General features: G+C 42.4%; 1 protein-coding gene across 1 annotated transcript in view; it reads left to right on the top strand.

Annotated features, from left to right (window-relative positions):
• The window catches only part of LOC144805650 (uncharacterized), a 225,284-nt gene that overhangs the window by 10,849 nt on the left and 193,527 nt on the right, over positions 1–20,908 (top strand). The window contains 1 exon segment of the mRNA XM_078672173.1: positions 6,710–8,094. Coding sequence (XP_078528299.1) covers positions 6,710–8,094 — 1,385 coding nt within the window.

Consider the following 20,908-nt stretch of genomic DNA (forward strand, 5'->3'; position numbering starts at 1 on the left):
CAGCGATGTTTACTTAGGTTCAGATTTTACATACTCAAAACCGTAGAAACTGAGCAGTTATAGTTACCTGGGCTAACTATAACTTACACTCCCCACAATGCACAGCTTATAAAGCCGGCAGAGAAACACATGAAAAAATTGTTCCTGCCCGTAGAGCACAGTATTTTAAGCTGCTCCCTACGGGTAGAAACAATACTGGGTCCCGCTGGCGTCATGGGGACTTTTTCAGCAGCTGAGAGGAGTTGCGATGGGGGCCTGCTTCTCCCCCAGCTACGCATGCTTGCACATGGGGCTGTGGGAGGAGCAGGTCCTGGGCGTCGCATTTGCTGATACAATGAAAAATAACATAGTGTCGCTATACAGATTTATTGATGATCTCTTCTCAGTATGGAGGGGATCCAAGATTGAGGCTGAGCGTTTCATCTCTGAAATTAATGTAAACAATTTGAATCTGAAGTTTACTGGGGCAATTAGTGAGAATCATGTCAACTTTCTCGATGTTGAGGTATACATTGAGGAAGGAAAGTTACAGACGAGGTTGCACCGCCAAATTACCGCGGGAAACACGGTCCTACACGCATCAAGTCACCATCCTGCTCACCTGATCCGGAGCATCCCCTATGGGGAGATGCTCAGGATCAGGAGAATATGCAGCACTGAGGAGTCATGTTCAGTAGCACAAGCGAGCAGTAAAGAGAGATTCCTGGCGAGGGGCTACTCATTGAATATAATTGAAAAAGCAATGCAAAGGGCCAACAAATTAGGTACCTCCACGGAATTGGAGGGGGGTCCGGATGGAACCCATAAAATAACCAACAACATGAATGGCCAACCAAGACTGATAACAGCATACAGTCGCCAACACAAGCAGTTACATAAAATCATTGGCAGAAATTGGCCAATCATCAAGGGGGATCCCGTAATTGGTGAAACTCTGGCAGAACACCCAGCAATAACCTACAGTAGAGCCAGGTCAATGAGCGACATGCTTGTGAAGAGTAGCCCAGAATTAGCCAGAAATGACGATTGGTTGCATAAGAGTAAGGGGTTCATCAAGTGCGCTACATGTAAAGCATGCAAGATGGGGGAAAAACAAAACCTCATATATGACCCCATTTTCTGAGACACCGACCCCTATAACTAAGAAAATAACATGCAAAATCGACTTCGTAGTTTATGTGCTGGAGTGTGCATGTGGCCTGCGGTATGTTGGTAGTACCAAGCTGCAGGTCCACAAACGCATACTCCAGCACATGAGGGCAGTCAGCAATAGGGATGAGGCTTACCCTGTGGCGCACCATATCAACACCAGCCACGGGGGAAACTTAAGCTGTCTCAGCTACTATGCAATAGACACAGTACCACCTCTCCACAGAGGAGGGGATAGGGAAGCTCGCTTGAGAATACTGGAGACTAGATATATTCTAGAACTGAACACTAAGACTCCTAATGGACTCAATGCTACAGAGGACCTGTACACCTGTCTTTAACTTCAATAAGGGAATAAGAGCATTGTTGCAAGAATTAGGAAATAATATTTCATATTAACATGAATAGTGAGTCTGTTAAACATTAAGTTGTCTGTCAATAGAAAACAAAAAGAACAAAACTTTTAGATCTTTTTCACAGGGTGAGGGGTAAAAAAATACTTTTAACAGTTTTTTTGGTTTCACTCATTAATTTAACTCTCAAAGACAAGTGTCTGGAAATGGACCATCAAGGAAGGGCAATATAGAGGCAGTAATCCTGAACATCGACATAGCCCACTTGGGCTTTATTATAACCTCTCCCCAGTTACCACCCTATTAAGATATCTCCTAAAAAGAGAAAACATTGGTTCTCTAATTTTGCACAAATCTTTAAAGCGTATTTTGCACATAATTTGCACATTTGCACAAATAAGTATTATATGTACAGCATACATATCACCAAAATATGAATTTTATACATTTTGTATGACAGTAACATTGGTTTTATTGTGATATATATTTATGTATTTATTCATCTATATGCGAGATTTGCACATTAGGAGATATGTATATATACAATTTTACTACAAATTATAATGCTGTAAATTGTAAAGGCATTGTTAATATTATATTGTGAAAAGGGTGAAAATTCAAATCATAAGGGAGAGTATATAATGCGTGATATATGTAAAAGATTTTCAGAATTGATAACGCAGCATGTAGTCGATGTGTAAAGGATTAGGCTGAAGTCGGTTGTCTCTACAGGCCCGGTGGTCAGATGATGCCTGCACACTTGTCAAAAACACAATGATTCACTGACCATGTCATGTGATCAAGGGCTTCAGGGCCCGAAACGTGTCATGGCGGACGGAATGGTGCACATATCGAAATAAATTAAGCAACGCTACCTGTTTGGGTCCGTTTCGTTCTTTTGCGGCAAGCATCGAAAAAGTAACGAAGTTCCTGTAATATATATATATATATATATATATATATATATATATATATATATATATATATATATATATATATATATATATATATATATCATATGGAGAGAGTGAGAGCGAGAGACAGAGAGAGAGAGAAAGAGAGAGCTATTTTCACTGGAAAAAAAACATAGTTTACAGAGACATTTTAGGTAGGAAATAGTATCAAAAACCTTAGAAATACACAGAAAAAAACAAAGGTTACAGAGACGTTTACTTAGGTTCAGATTTTACATACTCAAAACAGTAGAAACTGAGCAGTTATAGCTACCTGGGCTAACTATAACTTACACTCCCCCCAATGCACAGCTTATAAAGCCGGCAGAGAATCACATGAAAAAGTTGTTCCTGCCCGTAGAGCACAGTATTTTAAGCTGCTCTCTACGGGTAGGAACAATACTGGCTCGCGCTGGCGTCATGGGGACTTTGGGGGCCCTCAACATTGATCATGTGGGTGCCCTGGATGGGCTCAAGGGCACCCGCCCTTTACTGGCAGGGCCATTTTTGTAAATCCTTCATTATGCATGGTCAAGGTGTTACGTGGTAAAGGCATACGTGTTTAAGGCATTGCAGGGTAAAGGCATACGTGTTAAAGGCATTTGTTGGTATCTATGACATTATAATTAGTCTAATCCTGCACTATCTCTTGACTTGAAACTAAACCCTGGGCCTTGATAAACTGAACAGACAGCTCAAAAAAAGTGTAAAAGCAGGTTTAGTGGAAATGTCATGTCACATTGTCATCACATGCCATTTTCTCAGTGCATTGGACCATTTCCCCAGTTTTCCCCAGATAAATGGTGCTATGAACCGTATAGCACTACTCGCCACCACGTTTAGAGGGTGATCCATTTCTCTTTCCACCCTGGAAAGAGAGTTACTCCAGCATTTTGTTGAAGTGAAACTCTAACTGTTTCCAGTGTCAGAAATAGTCAGATTGGCGTCTGTGAATGCTCACTTGCTCACAAACTGACAAGGTGAATCATGCATGCACTACAGTTACTAGTGTGTGATTCTACACATGCAAAACATGTACACCTGGCAGCTATCATCTGACTAGTTTTGTTTTCAAACATTGTTGAAAGAGCTGAGGACACAGACAAGCCCACTGACACCAAGAGAGAAACAGTAATAACAGTTATTCACAGGCCCTGGCAAAACCCCTAGGCCTGCTCATCATGAGACCAATCTCCCTCCCAAACATTCTTGCTAAACTATTCACAGGCATTCTGGCACACAAAATAGTCGGTTCATAATGGCCTAATGACTGCAAGCCACAGCAGTGGTGAGTTAATATTGTGCTGTTAATAAAATTGATAATTTCCAACACTGAGAAGACACTGGGTGTAAGAAGGTGGATATCTGACTATATGGTTACCCCAACTTTTTGCCTTGTGTTTTGCTGGTTTTTGACTTAGTTGGCCTGGGATCCTGCTATTCAGGGCCCCAGGCTATCTGCTATCCCTATAAAATGGACTCCATGTACTTTAGATACATACCAGATTGGGTACTGGGTCACCTCTGTGAGCCCCTGTGTAGTGTACCATAGGTACCCATTGCATAGGTGCATCCAAGGCCTACCATGGGCTGAAGCATGTATTATGCCACCCCTGGCTGGCCATCCAAACTGACACCACAGGTTGATCACTCAGTTTGAGTAAGGTGGTGTAATCACCCCTTACTTAGATATAGTATACCTATATCTACCTTTATATATAGACACATATGCACCTATAAGTCACTCCCATGGAAGGCCTCGACAATCCTTGAGGCAGAGTGCTTGGTTTTATGTTAGAGGGTGCCCTAGCATGAGCTGAGCCCCTCTGCAGCTTTCAGAACCATGTCCTTATAGCTGTTCTATCATATAGCCATACCCTATACTCTTAAGTGCATTATAATCCTCGCGGTTAAATGCTAACTTTGGTGTGGCTTTATCAAAACATGTGGTGTAAGGTGTCAAACACTTTGGAATACTACCCCCTCCCACCAATTCCGGCGGCGGGGGTAGCATTCCACCCTTCTAGAGGGAAAAACATGTATGTTACTGCTTTACCCGGTTAGAGTTAAATAGAGCTTCAGCATCACAAAATGGATGCTGCTGCCACAGACACGAGTCTGATCTCCTGCTGCTGGACAAAACTCCAGCAAGGGAGGCCTGGACAATGGGTTTCCTGTCGAGGAAGGTGCTAGGACCTCCCCAGACAGCCTGTAGTGTATTAGGGCAGTGTGGGTTGAATGGAACAATGCTTTTCCAGACACTGCCTGGGGCACACAAGATGCTCCATGCATAGTCCGGTTAAAACCAGTTGCTGGGGCACTCCAGCCCCGCTCTGGCACGATACTGGACAAAGGGTAAGGGGTGTAACCATCCCCTTCCCAGGTGCACCCATAGGAGGGACCTAGTGGGTAATCCAGCCCATTTTCTTAGTATAAAGATAGGTGCTGTGTCCCCAGGACTAGATTATCCTGGAACGAAACTCTGAAATGAAACTCTTGGACCTTCGACATTCTATACCGACTAGAAGACTGAAGACATCTCCCTTGTTGTCAAGGAGTGACCACCCTGTGTAAACAGGGACCCCTGTCTTTAGTAACAAGCAAGGTAAAGGCGGCAGTTGGCATTTGAGCTGATCCAGTGGGAACAGGAAAGCATTGTGGAAAAAGATGTCCGGAGTTACCTTTGTCATATATTCTTCCTGAAGAGTTACCTTTGTTATACAGTTCATAAAGAGTTACCTTTGTTATACACTTCCTGAAGAGTTACCTTTGTTATACACTTCCTGAAGAGCTACCTAAGGTAGATACTTCCTGAAATTGAATTAACGGCAGCGCTTTCTGATTCCTCTCTTTTTCCACAATCTGTTCCGTTTAAATGAAATCTTATCCATGTGTATCTACACAAAACTGTACCTGTAGCACATGAGTGCTCTGTAGCTGCCCTTTCCTTAGTAATTTACTCTGAACAATGGTAAATCACTGCCTTCTCAGAAGTAAATAAGATGTGACATGTTCAACCACAGTTTTAATGAAATATCCATGTATGGTAAAAGGTTCCTTACTAAATTTCAAATATGGTAGAGAAGAGATGTTTTATCCAGCTGGTTAAATATTGTGTATTCACATTGTATTACATTTGCAGTTAGTAATATTACATTTCTTTACATCCAACAGAAAATAAGCCTTAAATGCACGGATTGATTATGAATAATGAAGATAACACATCAAACCTGCAAAAATTATCAAAAATAAGGAGCTCCAAAAACATCAGTGCAATCAGAGGCAGAGGACAGATCCAGGAAGAAGCAGTCAAAGGCAATTCAGTGAGTGTCCGAGTCTGAGATCTGCACCTTGACACCCCAAGACGAAGAAATTACCTCAACAAAACCAAGACAACAAAACTGAAAAACCACTTGCTGTATAATCAAGCGTCCAACACCAGCTTTGATCATGAGGCTGGTATGAGAGTTGGAGGAAGGTCTAGTGTCTATTTGGGATCCATAGCTTGGAACAAACTCCCTCTTCAGCTTAGAGCTGTTAGCAACATGATAATGTTTAAAAAATGGTTGAAAACCTGGCTTTTTGACCATGTTTGAAACAACCGATTTACTTTCTTTTCTGACCTGTGCTTTGCCCCGGGACACTCTTTGGAGTAGCTGTACACATTACGAGTCGCTTCCCCATCATGATATGGCTAGAGCAGTGCTTCGCTATCTAAACTGGCACCAGACCAGCATTCAGTGCTCTATGTGTATTGTTAACTCTTTCTAGCCAAACCACAGGCACCAGGGAAAAGCACAACAAAGTGGAGTCTAACAACTGAAGGCTAAAGGAAAGCGGAGCTCTGCTCTCTGAAGTACAGAGTATTGTCCCAATTTGCACCTACCGGAAGGAAGATTAAGCTTAACCCGCAAGCATGCGAAGCCATTATCCATTCTAAAGATGCAATCACCCACAAGGAAGCCTTACTGATATTATGAATGTGGCAGGTATTTAGTGAGTCTTGTATTTTATTGTTAAATCGGAAATATCACACACATACAGGGAATGTGAAAATAACGCAAGTGGTTTATTAACTATGCTGACCCTTCAGGAAACACGGGCAGGAGAAAAATCATGCAATTGCACTGAATATGTCAAGAACTTTAGCCAATTAGAAACCCTAAAAGAGCATCAGCGAATACAAACTGGGGAAAAACCATACCATTGCACTGAATGTGTGAAGAGCTTCAGTTGGTTATAACACCTCCAAAGACATCAGCGAATACACACAGGGGAAAAACCATACCATTGCAGTGAATGTGTAAAGAGCTTCAATCAAATTCCAATACTCCACACAGATCAGAGAATACACACAGGGCAAAAACCATACCATTGCAATGAATGTGGAAAGAGCTTCAGTCAAATTGGAAACCTCCACACACATCAGAGAATACACACAGGGGAAAAACCATACCATTGCAATGAATGTGTAAAGAGCTTCAGTCAACTATCAAACCTCCATAGACATCAGAGAATGCACACAGGGGAAAACCCATACCATTGCAGTGAATGTGTGAAGAGTTTCAGTCACATTTCACAGCTCCACACACATAAGAGAATGCACACAGGGGAAAAACCACACCATTGCAGTGAATGTTTGAAGAGCTTCTGTCGGTTACAAGAACTCCAAAAACATCAGCGAACCCACACAGGGGAAAAACCATACCATTGCAAGGAATGTGTAAAGAGCTTCAGTCAATTATCAAACCTCCATAGACATCAGAGAATGCACACAGGGGAAAAACCATACCATTGCAGTGAATGTGTGAAGAGTTTCAGTCACATTTCACAGCTCCACACACATAAGAGAATGCACACAGGGGAAAAACCATACCATTGCACTGAATGTGTGAAGAGCTTCTGTCGTTTACAAGGACTCCAAAAACATCAGCGAACCCACACAGGGGAAAAACCATACCATTGCAAGGAAGGTGTAAAGAGCTTCAGTCAACTATCAAACCTCCACACACATCAGAGAATACACACAGGGAAAAAACCATACCATTGCAACAAATGTAAAAAGAGCTTCAGTCAAATTTCAGACCTCCATAGACATCAGATAATACACACAAGGGAAAAACCATACCATTGCAATGAATGTGTAAAGAGCTTTAATCACATTTCACAGCTCCACACACATCAGAAAATACACACAGGGGGAAAACCATACCATTGCAGTGAATGTGTGAAGAGTTTCCGCATGTTAGCAGAACTCCAAACACATCAGCGAACACACACAAGGGAAAAACCATACCAGTGCAGTGAATGTGTGAAGAGCTTTAGTCATATTACATGTCTCCGCTCACATCAGAGAATACACACAGGGGAAAAACCATACCAGTGCAGTGAATGTGGAAGTAGTTTTAGGGTGCAATCAAATCTCCAGAGACATCAGCGAATACACACAGGGGAAAAACCATACCGGTGCAGTGAATGTGTAAAGAGCTTCAGTCAGTTAACAGACCTCCGCAGACATCAGCGAATACACACTGGGGAAAAACCATACCAGTGCAGTGAATGTGTAAAGAGCTTTAGTCGGTTAACAACCCTCCAGAGACATCAGCGAATACACACAGGGGAAAAACCATACGATTGCAGTGAATGTGGCAGTAGTTTTACTTACTCTTCAGCATTACGAAATCATCAGCGAGCTCACAAAGGGGAAACAAATCTTTTAAATGCCATGAACGCTTGAAAAGCTGAAGTCCATTATCAATCCTAAACAGGCATCAGCGAACACACACAGAAGAAAAGCCTTCAAGTGCAATGAATGTGAGAAGAAATGTAGTCAATTATCAAGCCTATGTAGACATCAGCTTACACACACTCTGTAAATACCGTACAACTGTAGTGAGTGTAGAAGTATCTTTAGGAAATCTTTTGCATTAAGGATTCATCAGTTAATGCACCCAGAGAAAAATCCTTTCAGGTGCAGTGAATGTGTGAATATCTTCTGTCTCTTATAAAACCTACGAATACATCAACTAACACACACAGAGTAAAAATGGGCATTGCAATGAATGTCAGAAGTGATTTTGCCAATTGCAGACACACCTGGGGTAAACCTTACAATTGCACTAAAAGTGTGACGAGCTTTTGTCAATATCTGATCCTACAGAGCCTCAGCAAACACACACCTTCATTTAACTCACTTAGAAATAATCCTAGAGATGCAGTGAATTCAAAAAGAACTTAAGAACATTAACAATAATATTGACTCATCTGAGGACATAGACAGGAGCAGAACTGTTATTGTGAGATGAAGGAATTACAGGAACAAGTATATAATTATGTGGGTTATTCAAATACAAGATGAATGAAGACTCGACTAGAAGAAATGAAGAAAACCAAAGATTTGTAGAATATTGAAAGTGTCTGTTCCCAGTGATTGTTCACTTCGGTGCACATAAAAACAACAACGTTATATAACAGGAAATCCACTGGGACACTAGCTCAATGTGGAATAAAAGAAAAGAAACACTGGTGGTTTTTATTTGGTGATGAAGATTTACAAAGAAAAACATCCAAGTGTTCCTGTTCATGCTACCTGTAAAAGTGTAGGGATGAATATGATTCTGCCTGCACACATTGCTATAGTAGCATAAGTGAGTTTGTTGCGAAAACGCCATTTTGCTGCTTTTGCACATGACACTACATGTCTCTGTTTTTATAAAGACAAACTTCTTGCTTTTTTTTCACATGAGAACGGTCTGTTTTTCATATCTCTAGACTCACACTGCGACCTCAAGTCTGCACAAAGTGTTCAAGGTTAAAATAACAATGTATGCTGTTGATGCAGGTTGATCGGCCCACGCTCTAGACACAACACAAACACAGCTGCTCATTTCTGAAAACTCAGGTGCTTTTAATATTGCACTGCATGCATGAGACTAGCACTTGGAAAAAACCTTTCAATCGAGAAAGAGCTGTGCTGATCTGGGATGTGATTCACTTCACCTGACTTTGGAGGTATGGGGTTCGCGGTTTTAACCTAGAGATCTTGTATTATTATAATACCTAGCTCCTAGCAAGGGGAGGGTGGTACACAAGGCGCTATAGACCTGGTTCCACTATCATTATATGATTTCTCCCTTTGTATTTTATGGAATTGTAACAATGTTGATAGTATTGATTTTATGCATCTTTTTACTTATGTTAGCAAAGATACTGCAGCTTAGAGCACGTAGTTGAAATAAACATTTTAAACTATACAGTGTCTCTGATTGCTCATGTTATGGACATTTATGAGAATAAAAACAAAAGAGTGTTCTTGATTCCCACTATTCCTGAGAGGTCCCAAAGTCGCTTGTTCATTGGTAGCTTCGCTGTAGTACGGAGAATGAATGAGACACTGTTGCTAGTCGGATAGGGGTTCTGGGCACTGAGGTGGATTTTCGGTACTCCACAATACACTGAGGTCCTGGTTTCCTGTGCATAGTTCTGTGCATGAGCAGAATTCCCGCAACATGGCGCCCAAAGTCTTGATTAGTGCTTGTATCTGTTCACAATACCCTCAACACCTTTTCCGGTTAACAGGCGTGACGGATTAACCTACCTATACGAATGTGTTATAGGTTAATTCAAGCATGAGATTAATAAAAAGGTTCACATTTTGAATTACTACTCTTTTTTGTTGTACTGCAATTTATATAAATTGTTTTTCTTCTCTATGTCCTCATGGGTGATATTGACATAGCTCACCATAGTTGGGCAGAGCTCCGGCGTCATCTGGCGCAGTTTGGAGTACCAGACGATGGTATGTCTTATCTTTGTGGTGATTGCTGATTCAGCATTTCCCTTTGAGCTTTTCTACTCTTGGGTCATGTTTCCTGCAATAAATGCGGATGAGGATACATTTCATACATACACTCACACTGCGATTCCGGTAAACTATACTCCATATAGGACACAAGAGATTCCAATTTCGGCATGGCAGCATCATGTTTGGTTTAATGGCACCCTCCCCCATACCGTAATTCCGGTTCGGTTAGGTCCCTTGTCAATTCCCAGGGCCACTTGACCAGTCTTAGCCGGGTTCACACCATATCCACGTTATCTCAATGCTCCGATTGACGAATTGTGTCAACTTTATATCTCTTTTGTTGGGGTACATAGGGCTTAGGTTCAATATGTTTCTTGCAGCGGAACAAGTTTTGATAAATTTTCTTTAAAAATGCCGACTCTGTAAGCGGCACAACGCGTGTGAATTTAAAAGCTACACGTGGTAAATAAGTCTTGTTATAATTTTAGGAGCCGTGCGATAAAGACTGTAGTGTAGTTCCTAGTTTCCCACTAGGCCCTGCGCATTGGAATAACATAAACAGTAGTATCGACGTGGAACTGCGGATATTCCAGGCCTCCACTGACTATGCTAAACTTAATTGGGTTGTGTTACCAACTAGCTCAGAGGTTACTGGAAACTTTCTTCTCTGCATGGGAAGTGATCAGCTTCCCTGGCACAGACAAGAAGGGATTCAGCTTTCCAATAACCGTGCAACATGACAACTTTGCTCCTCAGATCAAGAGTCAATCTCTAGGGTCGTGTGAAACAATAGACATGTATTTCACTCAGTCAGTCTAGTGCAGTTTACTTTCACGAGATGTAGAGAATAGAGAGACGGGCGTTTGTCAATAAAGGGTTAACATTTATTCAACAGTCTTTCTTCTTGTACAAGAGAAATGTATTGCCACAATTGCAAGACTTGTTATTATAAAAAGTACGTACAGTAAGATAAGGATTGCGAAATAGAACTGTAAAAGCATTGATATGGTTTCTTAGCCATACAATGGTTTAAAAGTAATAAAACATATATACAGTCATATATACATTAGGCTAACATACTCAACTGGTGCTTCTAACTAAGCCTACCCCAGTGTGCCTGACCTAAGCCTAACACGTGGAAGGGGAGTAAGTAAGTAGCTTTAAGTTAAGTTGGTTTTGCCAAGGTTTGTTTCAAGAATTCTCGTCTAAGGGTTTAGTCAACACCATACCTCTGAATAGAATGATGGAGGATTGGTATCTCCTTCAGGGGTCACTCTCGATATCCCAGTCACCCGCGAGGGTAGACCGGAAACGCCGGAGCTGGATTTCTCTGCAGGAGAAAGGCAGCGGGTCTCTTCAGCGCGTCGAGGAAGGAGGGGGGACAGCGTCCGCGGGCAGCTGGAATCTGCCGGATGTCTTCGCAGAGGGACGGCTGTTCAGCTCCTAAGCGTACTGCACCATCGTTCGTGCTTTAGCAGCGATAATGGTATCAGTAGCTTCACCACCACAGGGACAGCAGGCTGTAGCGACAGAGTGCTAGATTCACCAACACGGGGTCTTGCAGGCAGCTAGCATCAGCAACAGTAGCTCATTGCTTAAGGCAACGTTGGTAATATTTATACCTGACAGGTGCCGGGTTTGACGCAAGTTTGCTGGACATAAGACGTCAATTAAAGATGTCACTAGGAAGTGATAGTTATCAGTTGCTCATTAGAGTTCCATTACTAATCAAAACACAGCAAGCGGGGATTTCCAGGTTTGCTGAGTTTTTATCTTGTTGAAGAACTCGGAGTGTTAATCTAGGAATATCAGATAGTGACTTCTGCTCTGTCATTGCACTAATTGGTCGCAAAGGAAGTGGCAGAGAGCTATGCTGGAATGTGGCTCTGTTCGTGTGAGGCCAGAGATGACTTTTCTGAAAATCGCACTTGAACGGTTATGCCAATATAGGGAATAAATGGATTTATAGCCGAATAGGGGCATAAGGTCACAGTATCGATCAGGAACCTAGATAAACACGCAACACCCACTCCACGTTTTCATGTCCATCAAATTACTAAAACTAAAGCAATTAGATGCATGTGTAACATTGCCCACCCCAAAATACATAAATGCATTCGAAATAGGCGTACTTGAAATACATGAAATTTAGGGACTGTACGTTTTTTGAAGCATAGAAATCATTCAAAAATTATTGCATATGAAATCAATGAACGATTATGCAAAAAGAATTACACATGAAGTATCTCTGACAGAAGAAGGGCGAGATAAATCATCACATATAAATGCATTGTAATAACATGTGCTAGAGGCTGGTGTAATATTGTTATGTCTCTAGATGTGTTTAGAAATAGAAGTGTGAAGCTTCTGTTCTCTAAGAATAGTTTTTACGCTAAGCAAAGAATTGTTCGTGCCAAAAAAAGGGTCAATATTAAAAATGTCCAATTCTAAGAATTATTGCTTGAACGGGGAAAAATAGAGTTCCAAAGCTTTTTCAGTTTTTGTTGATGTCAAGTCAAGTCAAGTCAAAAAATTTATATAGCGCGCTACATACCCAGAGGGTCTCAAGGCGCTTGAGGAAGGGATGGGAATTACTTGTCGAATATCCAGGTTTTAAGTTGCTTTCTGAATGCTAGGTGGTTCTGAGTGAGACGTAGGTGAGTGGGGAGTGAGTTCCATGTTTTAGCTGCGAGGTAGGAGAAGGATCTACCTCCCATGGTGGTTTTATTGATGCGAGGAATGGTAGCAAGGGCTTGGTTGGAAGATCGTAGCTGGCGAGGGGGGGTGTAGAAGGAAAGTCGTGTGTTGAGGCATTCGGGTCCAAGTTCGTAGAGTGCTTTGTGAGCGTGGGTTAGGAGGCGGAAAGTAATCCTCTTATTGACGGGGAGCCAGTGGAGGTTTTTCAGGTGGCTAGAGATATGGTCTTTATGCGGGATGTCTAGTATGAGTCTGGCAGATGCATTCTGGATGCGTTGGAGTTTTTTCTGGAGTTTTGCGGTGATACCGGCGTATAGGGTATTTCCGTAGTCCAGGCGACTTGTAACCAGTGCATGGGTGACTGTTTTTCTGGTTTCGGTGGGGATCCAGCAAAATGTTTTTTTGAGCATGCTGAGGATGTTGAAGCATGAAGATGAGACTGCGTTGACTTGTCTGTTCATAGAGAGTGAGGAGTCCAGGATGATGCCCAGGTTCCGTGCGTGGTCCGTTGGGATGGGTGCTTTTCCAAGGGCCTCCGGCCACCAAGAGTCGTCCCAAGCGGAGGGGGAGGTACCTAAGATAAGGACTTCTGTTTTGTCTGAGTTCAGTTTCAGGCGGCTGTGCTTCATCCACTCTGCTACTTCTTTCATGCCTTCATGTAGGTTGGTTTTGGCGGTGTTGGGGTCTTTGGTGAGTGATAGGATCAGTTGGGTGTCATCTGCGTAGGAGATGATGTTGAGGTTGTGTTGGCGAGCGATGGTCGCGAGGGGGCTCATGTATACGTTGAAGAGGGTGGGGCTGAGTGAGGAACCTTGGGGTACGCCGCAGATGACTTCAGTAGCCTCGGATTTGAATGGTGGGAGGCGGACTCTCAGGGTTCTTCCGGTGAGGAATGAGGTGATCCATTCCAGTGCTTTTCCTTGGATCCCGATGTTTTTGAGGCGCTGTAGAAGAGTGCTATGGCAGACTGTGTCGAAGGCTGCGGAGAGGTCTAGGAGGATGAGGGCGACTGTGTCTCCATTGTCCAGTAGAGTACGAATGTCGTCTGTTGCTGCGATGAGGGCGGTCTCCGTGCTGTGTTTGGCTCGGAAGCCGGACTGTGAGGAGTCGAGGGATTTGTTGGTTTCGAGGAAGGCGGCGAGCTGGTTATTTACGGCTTTCTCGATGACTTTGGCCGGGAATGGAAGGAGCGAGATGGGGCGGTAGTTTTTGAGTTCGGTGGGGTCCGCTGTGGGTTTTTTCAGAAGGGCGCTGAGTTCGGCGTGTTTCCAGCTTTCCGGGAAGGTGGCGGAGTTGAGGGAGCCGTTGATGACGTCTCGGAGGTGTGGTGCTATGATGGAGTCAGCTTTGTTGAAGATGTGGTGAGGGCACGGGTCTGTGGGGGATCCTGAGTGGATGGAGTTCATCAGGCGGATGGTGTCCTCGGTGGAGATTGGGTTCCATTTGTTAAGGATGTTCAAGGGGGGTGAAGGTATGGCAGAAGACTGGGTGGGATGGTCTCCGGGTTGGTTGTCGAAGCTGTTGTGGATGTCTGTGATTTTGTTGTGGAAGAACGAGGCTAGGGAGTCGCAGAGAGCTTGAGAGGGGGTGATATCATTGGAGTTGGCTGAGGGGTTGGTGAATTCTTTGATGATGTTGAATAGTTCCTTGCTGTTGTGGGCGTTGTTGTCTAGTCGGTCTTTGAAAGCGGCTTTCTTTGCAGACCGGATTAGTTGGTGGTGTATGCGGGTGGCGTTTTTGAAGGCGTCCCTGGTGCTGGTGTTTGGGTCTTTTTTCCAGGCCTTCTCGAGTGAGCGGCAGAGTTTCTTCGATTTCTTAAGATCATCGTTGAACCAGGAGGCGTTTTTGCTGCCAAGTTTGATTTGATGTAAGGCCGAATTCAGAGTTCATGGGAACGCTGTGTGTCGGAAAAGCTTCTAAAAGTTATTGTTTCTGTACGGGTGAGAACATCGTATCAGACAGGCTCTCAAAGAATTGGTCTACAAATTCAGGTGATAGTTCAACCAAATTAGATAGCGCTGTAACTTGGCAGGTGTGAGAATGATTGCTGTCATCACAGTCGGGACCAGCAATGCTCACAGAACGTTGTACCTGGATGATGTTGCTTTTGTCACTCGCTCCACTGTTACCACTTGGTTGTAGCACAGGAGTCTCCAAGAATGCCGTCATCAGGATTGGTAGCCGCTGGGGACAACACAATGCGTGAGCCGTTATTGGACTGAGCAAAGTATCGACGTCCATTGGTACTGCTGATGGAAGTGAAAGACAGATGTCCAACACGCATTCATCGCCGCAAAGCATACACCGTAGCACAGGTAAAATGCAATTTTGCCATATAGGTCTGAATGAAAGGAACCAGGTCATGTTTAGATCTCTCAGCCTGGCCAATCCAAGGACGTTAGTTATCCTGTCCCGGTAGCGCATTGCTAGGATTGTCTCTTCCATTCCCATGGGAGCTATGTCTGAGCCGAGGCTTGCCATAACGAAGCAGGAGGGTGAAAAATAAAATCCCTGCTACAAGTCCCAAAAATAATGGTATGCCGCCAAAAACAGAGTGTACAAAACTAGGAACGATTCCCAAAATTGCCTGGAAGGGTGTTAGCAGTCCCGTAAAGACTGTCTTAAATATGCCTGGGATGCTTGTTGCACTAGACATGTTAAGGAGTTGGCTGAACATTTCTACGAAATGCACGGGGCAATTTGTTGATAAAAGGTCATGAACTTCAGTAGCTGTCCTTGCAACTAGAAGATCATACGTCTCTTTTGATGACGTTATAGGCACTGTTGTCTGTAAAAGTACAGATTTCATTTTGCTTAATGTATCAATTTGTATAGAATAGAGATTCAGACGAGGCCAGATGGGAGTCACTGTGTCTGCAGGCCCACTCGGAAACAATGCTTGCATACAGCATTTGACCATGGATGTTACTTCTACTAGATAACTTTTCCCTGGCACGAGGCCACAACATCTGTGATCCGTTCTAAGAATGTAACTCCCGTTCGAAAGTTGCATAAAGAAGGGCTCTATCTGAGTTGCAGGTGTGACTAGCTGGTGGCATGAAAGGTTGTTAGAATTTCCATCACATGCTCCGTGTAAATTAATACCCTGACACAAAAGTATACCGCTTAGTGAATGTTTACAGTTCTCACCACTAAGAAATACATTTTTGTCACTGTCACTATAGCAAGAATGAGTGTATGGTAATTTCCATTTAGATTTTACATATCCTTTACCCAATTGTTCATATTGGCCAGCAGGTATGTACTCAAGGCACTTTTTAAATCGGAAAGTTGTTATCGGAATTGTGATAATTCCTTGTATTATCCATTCAATGACAGGACTCTCTGACATTGTCAATGGTAATCTCTCGAGTTTTTCGATGCTCAGGATTGTATAGTCTGCTCCTTTCTGTGCCAAACTGATCTGTTTATCAGTAAGGTTAAAACTGGAAAATAATGACGTTGTGTTGATTAAACGCCAAGGCACATAGCCTGAACGAAGATTTTGCAGCGTCCAGCCTAATTCTATAATAGAGCGTAATTGAGACTGGCCCTGTTGTAACATTAGCAAGTCTCTGTCTATCACATCAAAGGCAGAGGATACAATATTGTCCAATGAATATATTCTGGAAGACAGAGACATTAACCCATTGTCTACTACAGAAAGTGATTTCTCAAAATTAATACGATCAATTTCTCGTATTTTTTCAGCAGTTTCAATTTGCTTTACTTTCCAAGCCTCGTTGTAAGCAGCATAGATACTGGTCGCTATGAAACGCTTTTGACGCTGTTTGCGAGGTCCAAGAATGAAATCGCGCAAATCAGCACCATCTTTTAGTAAAGACAAGTGTTGCTTAATTTCAGCCAGTGTGGATGTTGTTAGCCATTCAAGGCAGAGTTTCCCTACACTGTATGTTGTTATAATCCCTGGATGTTGTCTCTGGGAATATCTCGAGTCTAATCTGGTCATTTTTAACCCCTGTGTTTTATTCAGGAATCTATCTTGACAGCTATTTGTGTCTGTAGGCCAGATTAACCACTTTTTCCAATCAGGATGTGTTCTGTTGAAATGTAAAATTTGTGACACGTCTAACTCAATATCTGTGGTTGTATTCTCAGGTATTGGCTTTGGTATAGACGGTGTTTTAAAGTCTTTGATCTTAGCTAGGCCAAGACAAGATGTTTGGTGTATTGTGTCATTTAAAAATAACATTTGTTCTGGTATCATGCAGGTTCTAAATAGTGCTTCTATGCCTTGCACCTGCCAATCTTTTGTACCCCAAATTGTTTTCGTTTCAATATTATTTTTCCAATAATCAAAACCAAATGTCATCATTTTGTCATAAAATGCTTCTGAATATATCAATTTAGAATTTGTCAGCATTGTTTTCATTCCTGTTTTATCTAACAGTTTGTAATAAAACGTTTCTGCATCACTGGTGTTAAACCCTGAGAAGTATTTGAATTTCTCAAAAAATGCTTTAGAACTGCTTTTAGGTGGTGTAGAACAATGTTCCCATTGATTATACATAAAAACATTTCTAGGCTGTGCAGATTTATGCAAGTAATGATCCCCATAGTGGGTGTAACAGAATAGCTGCTCATAACTAGATGAACCTTGTAAATAATCATGATCTGTGAATCTAGCTGACATTACTAAATCAGACGTCATGTCATTAATACTGTTAAAGTCCCAATCATCAGAGAATGTACTAGGTGTCACAAAGTCACTTAAGGAAACCTTTAGTTGATGAGGATACTTCAGGATTTCGACCGGACCATAGATCTCATAGTCTGTTTTCTCCCATACTACCCCACCAGGTATTGGAATTGCTGTGACATTTACTGTTGACAGTTCTCTTTTCTTCACGTGGGATGATCTGTGTGGTTTCAGGACTAGGTTGATGTTCTGACTTGCTGTGTCCATTCAATTGTAATAAACTTTCCTAAAATTAAAATTAAAATTAGGCATAGTAGGAGTATGAATACCCCTGAGATAATCCAATGCTCAATCAACGGTGAATCCAGATATAGTTCTTTGATTTGTTAAAGGAGTCCTGTAGTATTTTCTTTAGAATACTTTTTTGTTTCTGGCATCCCTTCGGGGTCGTTTTGATCTTCAGAGAAGTTGTCGAAGTTGATGAAATAACCAGAGGCAGTTCTGTCAATTGTTGGGATTGTTCTTTCAATTTGTCTTTCGGTAGCACTTTCTGATGCCACATTATTGTAGACTGGTGTTTCTTGACAAACTGTTTCAATCTGTGTCTCATGAGGCACAAGTTCCATGGCATTATTGCATAGTCCTTCATTGTGCACTGCAGGCTGATCGAATGTGATTAGTCTTTCAGTTTGAACCTCTTGGATTGTTGCAAGTTTGGGTATTCTGTTGTTTCTTGGGAGTCCACTGGGCCTACTGTTGATTATAGGCCACATGCTTGTGGTTTTACCAGATCGATAGACACGACTCTGTTCTCCTTTTTACCAGCAAGGGGCGGTAGCACAACTGATCTTGTTCCGGTGACTGCTAAGACAGGTACTGCTTTTCTGTAAGAAGGCCCAAATTCCTTCTTCACCGCGATCTTTTCTCTGACTAGATCCCCAATCTTTGGAATCCAGACAGGCCTTGCTGGGGCTGTTGCTGGTCGTGCCTCGTCAGTGGTACTTGGCTGTTGCTTTAACTTTCTGTTGCTTAATGATTTTCGTGTTTCATTCAGTTCCTGTAAAACAGCCAAACGATCTTTGATGTCAAAGTCTGTTGTTTTTTCTTGTACCACTGACATCTGACTATCGAGGTCCTGAACACGCATTCTAATTCCGAACAATAGTTCGTATGGGCTGAAACCTTTTAGAGAATTTCTTGGCATGTTGTTAAGACTAGTCTGGACACTTATTAAATGTTTGACCCACCCAGCGCCTGAACCTAATACCTTCGCTGTTATAGATTGCTTTATGTCACGTTTTTTTCTTTCTACCACACTGTTCCCTTCCGGGGTATGACGGACAAGAATACCGCAACCCAATTCCCATGCTAGCCATGGCCTCCTTATAAGCTCGAGAGCTGAAAGCAGGACCCTGGTCAGAATGGAACGTGGTAATTGCGTATGTGCCGATAAAGACTCGCAAATCTTTTATAACCGTTCTAGCGTCAGCCGAGCGCTGGAGGCCTCATTTTTTAAGTGCTTTTCGTCTTAACTGTTAATAGGACGCAGGATGGGGTGTAGGCAGCGTTACGCTCTTTCTGACTGGTAGCCGGTAGCATGGTTCCTTATTGCGATCCCTATTGCAGTTTTCACAGTTGTTTGCATATATTTGGTGTTCTACACTCATTCCCGGCCACCAGAATACTGATTGTAATTCAGTCAGTGATTCCTTGATCTCTCTGTGCCTAGGACCCAAACCCATATGTGCGTCTGCTATTAAAAATATTCTCCTGTTCGTGTTTGGAATTACTCTATCCCCCACTCCAGGGATTCGAGCAAAAGGAACGGAGTTTGCATCGATTATGTATGCATAATTGAGTGGATAGTTTACGGGTAGTGCTGCACAGTCGCCTTTTACGGTCGTTTTTACTGCCAGCATGGTTTCCCCGTCTATGTATTTATCTGTACGCTTTTTTGTGGCTACGGAAGCCGGTTTAGTTGCTTCCGCTGTGGCTGTATTAGCCAATGAATTCCCTGCAACGTGAACGCCATCACGTCGAAGACTCTGTGCGTGAATCACGTGAGTCTTTTGTAGTTCTTTGTGTAAAAGAGCTACCTCGTTCCAGAGCAATTTATGCTTTATTGTGGCACCTGTGTCATATTTGTAGTCGTTTTTGATCCAACTCTGCAGTTTATTGTTGTAAGAGTTGATGCAAAAATGAGAATCGCACACGATAAGTGTCGGGAATTCACGTTCTGCATTTTCGAGCGCCATCTTTAAAGATCTGATTTCAGTTCTCTGAACCGAACAGTTTCTTACAGATTCAGTTTTTGTTACTTTCGGTCTGAATTTACCGCACAGCCAACGACCTTTAATGATCGCACACGCTGCATTGTAGGATTTGCTCTCTACATTGAAATGCTGTACAAAGCTATCTGTATAGATTATACAGGCGTACTGTGGGAGAGGCAGAATTTCGATTGGCAGAGGATATTCTTCTTCATATTCTAAATCATTCAGTTCTTCAAATTGCGGGGCGAAATAGTATTTCACGTCTTCCGCTCCTAGAGAATCTACGCACTGTATCTATTTCGGATCCAGTGACACTGTAGGCAGGTTTACTGGGCTGAATAGCGCCTCGAAGGCGGATTCCGCTGTAAGGATATTAATCCGTTTGCCGTGTGCTTGTTCTCGTTCATTTGCTAATGCGATTTGCACTGCTTTCACAGTTCTTTCTGTGGGACTGAATGTTTTTTCTGCTTGTGTGTACAAGTGAGATTTAATTGAAATAGGTACCTTTTCTCCCTCATTAGAGGTTAGGTACGTGAATCCGCATCTTCCTGGGATGACTCGGATTACAAGATCGATCGTGTTGTCACATGTATCTAATTTTGTTTTTGCTAACATGTCTGTTTGCAGTGATCTCAAAATTTCGGTGTGTTTTTGAGTCCAATTGATTTGTTTAAAATCAGGTTTTATTAGTTCGTAGAGAGGTTTAACCCTCTCTGCGTAATTTAGTATGTAAGTTCTTCCGAAATTCAGAAAACCTAATATGGATTGTAAATTCTTCAGCGTTTTTGGAGCTTGGAGTACAGCGCACTTCTCTAAGAAGTTGTCCGCTAGGCTTTTCCCTTCACTTGATAATTCCTACCCTAAAAACAGTACCGTCAGATGGGCAATTCTGGACTTTTTAAAGTTGAATTTGTAACCCTCTGCTGCGAACCCAAGTATAATGGTGTTCACTCTTTTTAAGTGAGTATCCAAGTCGTCGTCTGTGAGATAAATATCATCTACGTAAGATAATGCTTCAT

Source organism: Lissotriton helveticus, chromosome 1_2, assembly GCF_964261635.1.
Source record: "Lissotriton helveticus chromosome 1_2, aLisHel1.1, whole genome shotgun sequence".
Taxonomy (NCBI): domain Eukaryota; kingdom Metazoa; phylum Chordata; class Amphibia; order Caudata; family Salamandridae; genus Lissotriton; species Lissotriton helveticus.